The sequence below is a fragment of the Eurypyga helias genome, unplaced genomic scaffold (assembly GCF_000690775.1).
Source record: "Eurypyga helias isolate BGI_N326 unplaced genomic scaffold, ASM69077v1 scaffold46259, whole genome shotgun sequence".
NCBI classification, from domain to species: Eukaryota; Metazoa; Chordata; class Aves; order Eurypygiformes; family Eurypygidae; genus Eurypyga; species Eurypyga helias.
Genome location: NW_010272476.1, coordinates 1 through 7,118, shown reverse-complemented (window position 1 = coordinate 7,118; position 7,118 = coordinate 1). Strand labels below are relative to the sequence as shown.

The 7,118-nt window shown below is 48.9% G+C and overlaps 1 protein-coding gene across 1 annotated transcript in view; it reads right to left on the bottom strand.

Moving 5' to 3' along the window:
* LOC104515217 (LETM1 domain-containing protein LETM2, mitochondrial-like) overlaps nucleotides 1–6,006 on the bottom strand; it is a 6,065-nt gene extending 59 nt beyond the window's left edge. The window contains exons 1-8 of the mRNA XM_010159118.1: nucleotides 5,533–6,006; nucleotides 5,248–5,391; nucleotides 4,775–4,909; nucleotides 3,994–4,197; nucleotides 2,422–2,541; nucleotides 1,699–1,809; nucleotides 1,469–1,555; nucleotides 697–784 (exon numbers count right to left, since the gene is read on the bottom strand). Coding sequence (XP_010157420.1) covers nucleotides 697–784; nucleotides 1,469–1,555; nucleotides 1,699–1,809; nucleotides 2,422–2,541; nucleotides 3,994–4,197; nucleotides 4,775–4,909; nucleotides 5,248–5,391; nucleotides 5,533–6,006 — 1,363 coding nt within the window. The remainder of the gene's footprint in view (nucleotides 1–696; nucleotides 785–1,468; nucleotides 1,556–1,698; nucleotides 1,810–2,421; nucleotides 2,542–3,993; nucleotides 4,198–4,774; nucleotides 4,910–5,247; nucleotides 5,392–5,532) is intronic.
* Between the last annotated feature and the right edge of the window lie 1,112 nt (nucleotides 6,007–7,118).

Here is a 7,118-nt window from a genome sequence, read left to right as displayed (position 1 = left end):
AGGGAAAGGAGCAGATTTTAGGCAGTAACAATACACATGCTTCTTGAAATTCAAAACCTTTGCTGAAGACTGGGATCTTCCCGTTTACTTTGGGAAGCTGCTCTGGAGAACAAGAGCTGACTAAGAACAAAGCTCTTCAGGGTAAAGGCATGTTGTCCTGTTGATGAAAGTCCATTGGACTCCCAAACTTGCCTTAAGCGTGCAGGCTAGATGTAAAGGCGTGCAGCTAAATTGAAATCAAATATTCACAGAGAGAAAATGGGCAATCTCCATCTCCCTCTTCCAGTTTAAACCTGTTATCCATTGTCCTGTCACTACAGGCCCTTGTAATAAGTCCCCCCCAGCTCCCTTGTAGCCCCTTCAGGCACTGGAAGCTGCTATAAGGTCTCCCTGGAGCCTTCCCTTCTCCAGGCTGAACAAGCCCAGTTCTCTCAGCCTTTCTTCACAGGAGAGGTGCTCCGGCCCTCTGAACCCTATGAAGGAAGAGCACAAAGGACATTCCCACAACACTCTGCTGCCTGCCCCAATTTAACTGCAGTCTCAGTCTCATGTGGGTGGTATTTTTGTATTTAACAGCCCCTCAGCACAGCCCATCCACAATTTCTCCAGTCACTCCTTAAACTCAAAATTCACAACACCTTGTAGCACAAATTTCCACAGTTTGCCTGTAGGTGGGGAGAAGAACAATCTAGAATTTTGAAAAGTTTACCTCTTGTGGGGGAGGCTTAAGTGACGCTCCTGAGTCTGGCAAGTTCTCCAGTGGCTGAGACACAAATTCTTCATTCTTTAAGGAAAAAACAGCTGTAAGTCACAGAACCCTCTCGGAAAACACAGCTCTACCTTGACCCTGTACAGTTCCTTCTCCATTCCAAATTAGGCCCTTCCCTGCCACGCTGTGAAAGCTGAATGTCATCATTTCCATCATTTCCCCTATGCAATTTAACAGAGCTATTTGGAAACATTTCCAGTGGTTGAGACAATATTCTCCTTTAATTTCTGCTGCTGCTTTTATCAGCTTGGACTAATCAATGAATTCACCTCAGCCTTACACCAAGAACCACGCGCTCTGGTTTTCTTACTCTAGATATTTTGGCTCTTTTTGCCCTGGACAACTCAGCCCAAGCTCACTAGAGCTGAAAACCTTTAACTGGCTTCTCAGAGCTAAAGGTACCTGGCTTGAAGTCTCCGTGTTTATGTGACTACAGCAACTGAGGAGCTTGTGAGCGCTCCTCATGGAAGCCAGTACTAGGGTACTGATTAACGGGCTGTTTCAAGCAGCAGGACAAGATGTGCCACAGTGGCTCGCCGTACCCTTTCATCACCTCTTAAATCAGAGCACGCAACTCGTGAGGCTCTCGGGCAAAGCGATGGTGTCAACACTGGGCTTTGTCTAGCTTCAGAATTTTTCTTCCCAAAGCTTCCAGCACTACGTGCTCGGTTTCCTACAGGCGGATTGCTATTTTCTAACCTTTCTCCCCTGTGCAATGGGGGCAGGATCCTCCAGGGTCTCTCGACCTTCGGGAAGGGATGTCACGATTTCAGCAGTTTCTCCGATCTAGGGAAGAACACACAGTTCAGCGCAGTTCTAACTCCAGTCCACTCAGAGGATCAAAGAACAGGTCTCATGTCACAGTGCTTCATTTTTATAATGTGTAATGGTTAAACTATTAACCTGAAAGTTTTATTCAGATACCTCACCTTATTTTGTGGAACGGGAACGGATTGTGGCTTTATATCTATTAAGTACAAGGCACGGGAAAGCAGGAGCAGAGAAGGTGGAACATTCTCTTTTAAATGCAGATCCAGCCACTGTTGGAAGAAAACAGAGGGAGAAGTTATTCCATGCTGGCTCTACATCAGCACTTACTTATACAGCGCTCTTTAAGGACAAAGATCAGAAAGCTGTCCTGGGTTTGGCTAATACAGTTCTAAGTTATCACAATGAGAAGAAACAGTTTTGAAGAGCTGAGAACTCTACATGGAATACACACTGGAGAGGAAGTTTCCGGCTCTAGTGAGGTACCAACATCGCTACTGACCAACAGCCAACAGTGAAAGGGAAGTGCTTTGAATTCTGTACAGCTTATCTGAAATACAGCACCTACAGCAGGATCTGTCATGTCTGGATGCTTATAAAAGACTAGTGTTGGCTCCACTACAAGTCTGGGCTACTTTAGAAGCTTAAAACATATGCCACCCCCCACTTCACCTTCCTTCTAGCTGGCCCTGGTGCTACTTGGTTTTCTCTTCAGTCTAAGACGTAATCTGGACGCTTCATGCCTTAAAGCACAGCTATGCAGGGGAGGATCCACCCAGAAACACTGGCATGAACTCGTAGTCAAACTGCCTGCTCCGTCTGAACACGGCACGCCACTGTCCGAGGAGACACCTCGTCAAGAGCCCAGAGCAGAGCGTACTTGCCTGTCTGAGCTGTTCCTTTAGCTGCTCCTCTGAGAGCCCCAGTGACCGCATTCCTCTGGCTCTGCATGCGCTCTGCAGTTCTGACACACTCAGGCCATTGACTCCTTCCTTGGCAATCATCTGAAACGAGAAGGAAAGGTTCTACCTAGGCACACAGTGAGCCAAAACCTGGCGTACTTGAGGAGCTTGAGCCCAAACAGATGTCTGTTGGGGTAAACGTGCATGAAGTCACACCAGTGCAAAGCTGAGACAGAACTAACCCTCTAGATAATTCATCCTGTCCTTGCAAGCGGGCAGTCTTCAGCTACAGAGGATGAAAAACCTTGATCATTTTGTTCTTCCCCCAGGTATTGAGAATTTCGCTTTTACATGAGACCCTCCAGGTTTGAAGAATCCCCTCAAAGGCAGGTGTTCCTGAGAACTGTCACAACTGCAGGCTTTAGAGCTGACCCTGTGGTTAGCGGCACACACCTTGCAGAACTGGCCAACTCTTACGAGCAAGAATTTTTCCAGTCTTTCCCCTGTGTCGTAACAGGATTCTCAACACCATTTCAAACTGCAGTTCCTACGTGATCACAGAATGACCTCTGGAGGTCCCCAGTCCAACTTCCTGCTCAAAAGAGGGTTAATGTAGAAGTTTCTTTACATTGCTCAGCCTTTTCCATTTATGCTCTGAGCCTCCCTAGGGACGGGGATTTCACAACCTCTAGACAACCTCTTCCACTGTTTACCCACTTTATTATTATTATTATCATCAAGCTGGAATTTGCCTTGCTGCAACTTACGACTGTTATCTGTTGTCCTTTCACTATGCACCCACAGTCTGGTTCCATTTTCCAAACAGCCCCATTAGGCAATGGAAATCAGGAGGCAGATTCTCCCTCGGCCTTCTCCAGGCTAAATAAGTTCATCCTCTTTATAAACTAACAGAAACTTGTACTGAATTCAGCTGGTTAAAACCTGGTGTTGCCACATAGTATTAATTGCAGAACTGGAACCTTCCTTTTTTACAGGCTACTGTGATTCTAGAATCATAGAATCGTAGAATGGTTTGGGTTGGAAGGGACCTTAAAGATCATCTAGTTCCAACCCCCCTGCCATGGGCAGGGACACCTTCCACTAGACCAGGTTGCTCCAAGCCTCATCCAGCCTGGCCTTGAAGACATCCAGGGATGGGGCATCCACAGCTTCTCTGGGCAACCTGTCCCAGTGCCTCACCACCCTCTCCGGGAAGAATTTCTTCCTGATATCTAATCTAAACCTCCCTGATTTCAATTTGTACCCATTTCATTTGTAGAATGAGAGTACAAGGGTGTTCTAAACAGTACCTGCAGCGCCACGCTCGGCAGGGTTCACCAAAGGCAGCAAGGGTGCGGGAAGATGAACCCTCATTCTGTTTCTTCCTGGGATCTCTCATGGGGACAGCTCCACTCCCATCAATATTAAGGAGAGAGCGTCGGCAGTGACACACGCCTCACGTAAAGCAGCAGCCTGTGGTTCAGAGGGCAGCATCTGATGGCAAAAAGCGCGTGTTCCACCAAAGCAGTTACTTCTGTGCTATTTTAAACTTACTTCATCGTCTGCCTTGATAGTTCGGAGTCTCAGCAGAAGCTGAAAGCGGAGCAGATTGTTGGTGCCAATGGGCTGAAGCTCAAGCAGTTTGCAAAGAGCTACGAGCTGTGGCCGTTCCAAGTGTTCCAGGGTCAGCTCATCCTCAAAAAGCTTGGAGAAGCGTACGATCTCCTGGGTACTGGGCTGATGGCCGGTGTGACGAATCTGAAAGACCAGAGGTGTCAGGGCCAAAAGCCAAACCCAAAGAGAATCACAGTGTGTGATGTCTTCAAGGCCAGGCTGGATGAGGCTTGGAGCAACCTGGTGTATGGAAGGTGTCCCTGCCCATGGCAGGGGTTGGCACTGGCGGGGCTTTAAGGTCCCTTCCTACCCAAACCGTTCTGTGATTCTATGATACTCTTCCACCTCTCAGGAAGAAGCCCTTCCTGTTTCTCACACCGAGATTCCCATCTCTCAGTGGAAACGCAATGACGTAGTTAAAAGGCCCAAGTGAAACGGTGGTTTTGAGTGGCTACTTGAAGGATTTCACAGAGTGGGACTTTGACTGTTGTTCCAGGAGGGAAATGCTCATCTGTACAGCTCTGACAGGCAGGGTCACAAGCTACTGTCAGCAGGGTGTTAGCTGCAAGAGGGTAACCAGTTAACCGTAACACCCAACAGGACAGCCCTCTGCTGTCAACCCTCTCTGCAATCTTCGTACAAATCCCACATTCTCTGCCCAAAACAGCACTAAAGCTGGTGTAAGTACTGTGGCTGCCATCCCCAGCAGAGCCCATTTTACCTGGTGCACATAAGAAGAGAATTGTTTTCCTTGTCCTGTATCTGCTTTGTTCCTTTTGGCCATCTCTGCAATGGTTTCCTGCAGGAACTTGGCTAATTCCAGCTTTGCATTTAACTTCTTTTTCTGTTTTTCTTCCTTCATTTAGGAAATAAAACATAATTAGAAATTCCATGTGAAAATGAGAAGGGAGGGGATTCTGGGAAAGAGGTTATGTAAGACTTTGGTAGTAAAAGCAAATAAGCTTTGGTTACTGTACAAAATGCAATTGCTTTGCATTGTCCTGCTGGTTGCAGTTTACAGTACAATCTTCCAATTCCACTGTCCTGCACAGGAATAAGGAATCTCTGACCTAGACGTGCGCGTGAGGCTGATGCTCATTTCCAGCAGGCAGGAAACACCAGCTCTTTATGCAGCTGTACAGACGTGCGAACGAGCTGGAGTACACAGTGCACACCTTCGGAGAGGACACCAACCTTTTTTGACTCCGTCTCGAACGTCGAGGGCAGCATTTCAGGAAAGAGTTTCAAGAATACAGGTAACAGAAATTCCATGAAGGGGACAATGACAAACACCAGGAAGGGAACCAGCCGGAAGAGATCTGCGCAGGTTCTCAGCAACTGTACAGAGAAGAGCACAGCAGAAGTTATTACTCAACCAGAAGCACAAAACCTGTGTTCCGGAGAAGTGTGGAAACCGAGCGGTTAAACTTCTCTCATTACAGCCAGTCTTATAATGTATGGTGTCTGCTTGGCACTTACCCTTCGCCTCTCCCTCCTAGAGAGGACCTGACCGTGTAACAGCCTCCACACCATCCTGGCAGCCACCTTCGTGTCAATCCAAAGCAAGTGGAATCCATTGTAATAATGTTTCAGTTCCTCCACAATTTTTTGGCGCAAAGGCTTTTTTCCCACGGGAGCCTCCAGGACTTGTTTTGCTGGAGCTTCAGCCGGCTCAGCACCCCGGTGGGACGGAGGTTCATCTCGGAGCTCCCGAGGCAAGCAGGCGGACGTGTGAAAGGTTCGCAGCACCTCAGCCGGTGAGCGAGGCAGGCCGGCGCCCAGCCGTGCGCAGCGCGGTGATGGCGGGTTTTCGGAGTCTCTTACGCCGGTCCGGTTGAAATGAGAACCCACCAGCCGGACAAAAGCAACTGCTGGAGAGTACGGCCAATTGGAGTGCGCAAGAAGATGGGAGCCTCTGAAACTGGAGAGGTATTTAAGCAAGTGATAGTGCATCGTGGCTCAGGTATTACCTAGGCATCACACACAAAGTCATGGTGCTAGCGGTAAATTAATCAGGTGAAATTGGTCTGGTAGCTCCAGATATTGACCACTTGGAGCGAGTCCAGAGGAGGCCACGAAGATGCTCAGAGGGCTGGAGCACCTCTCCTATGACGAAAGGCTGCGAGAACTGGGCTTGTTCAGCCTGGAGAAGAGGAGGCTCCGAGGAGACCTCATTGCAGCTTTCCAGTATCTGAAGGGGCTACAAGGGTACTGGGAGAGGACTTTTTACAAGGGCCTGTAGTGACAGGACAAGGGGTAACGGGTACAAATTGAAATCAGGGAGGTTTAGATTAGATATCAGGAAGAAATTCATCACAGAGAGGGTGGTGAGGCACTGGAACAGGTTGCCCAGAGATGTTGTGGATGCCCCATCCCTGGATGTCTTCAAGGCCAGGCTGGATGTGGCTTGGAGCAACCTGGTCTAGTGCAAGGTGTCCCTGCCCATGGCAGGGGGGGTGGAACTAGATGATCTTTAAGGTCCCTTCCAACCCAAACCATTTTATGATTCTATGATTCAGTGTCTGAGATTCTGACCCTTCAGCAACAGGTAAAATAGTGAGAATTTGTCCCACAACAGCGACTTTTCTTTTGGGGGGAGAATAACTCAAGACTTAGATTGCCTGGAGGAAGCCCTTCTACCCGCTGCATTGGCTAACACTTGCCAGTTGCAAAGAGAGGAAACCTCAAACCCTTTCTCTGGCCAAGCGTTTAGAACAGAGTCCTCTCTATTTCCTGCCCCCTCCCTCCCCCAGCAACGTCGGCTGGAAAAGACAGGCTGCCCACGGAGCAGCGGAGGCGGTTAGAGAGCTTGAGCTCTTTTTTATAAACGAGCTGGGACCTACGCACCATGCCAACTGCTGAAACCCCTTAGCTTTAGGCAAATCAAACGTCGGACGTCTGGTGTTCAGCCAGGCCGCCTTTGTGGAACGATTTTAAAGCGCTGGTGTCACGCTGAACGCGTACCCCAGCACCGCTCCCGGTCAATACCCCGCTGCAGCGCCACCGTGCCGGCAGCACCCTCGCTCCCGCAGGTTTCACCTCCAACCCAGCCCGAGGAACGGCGC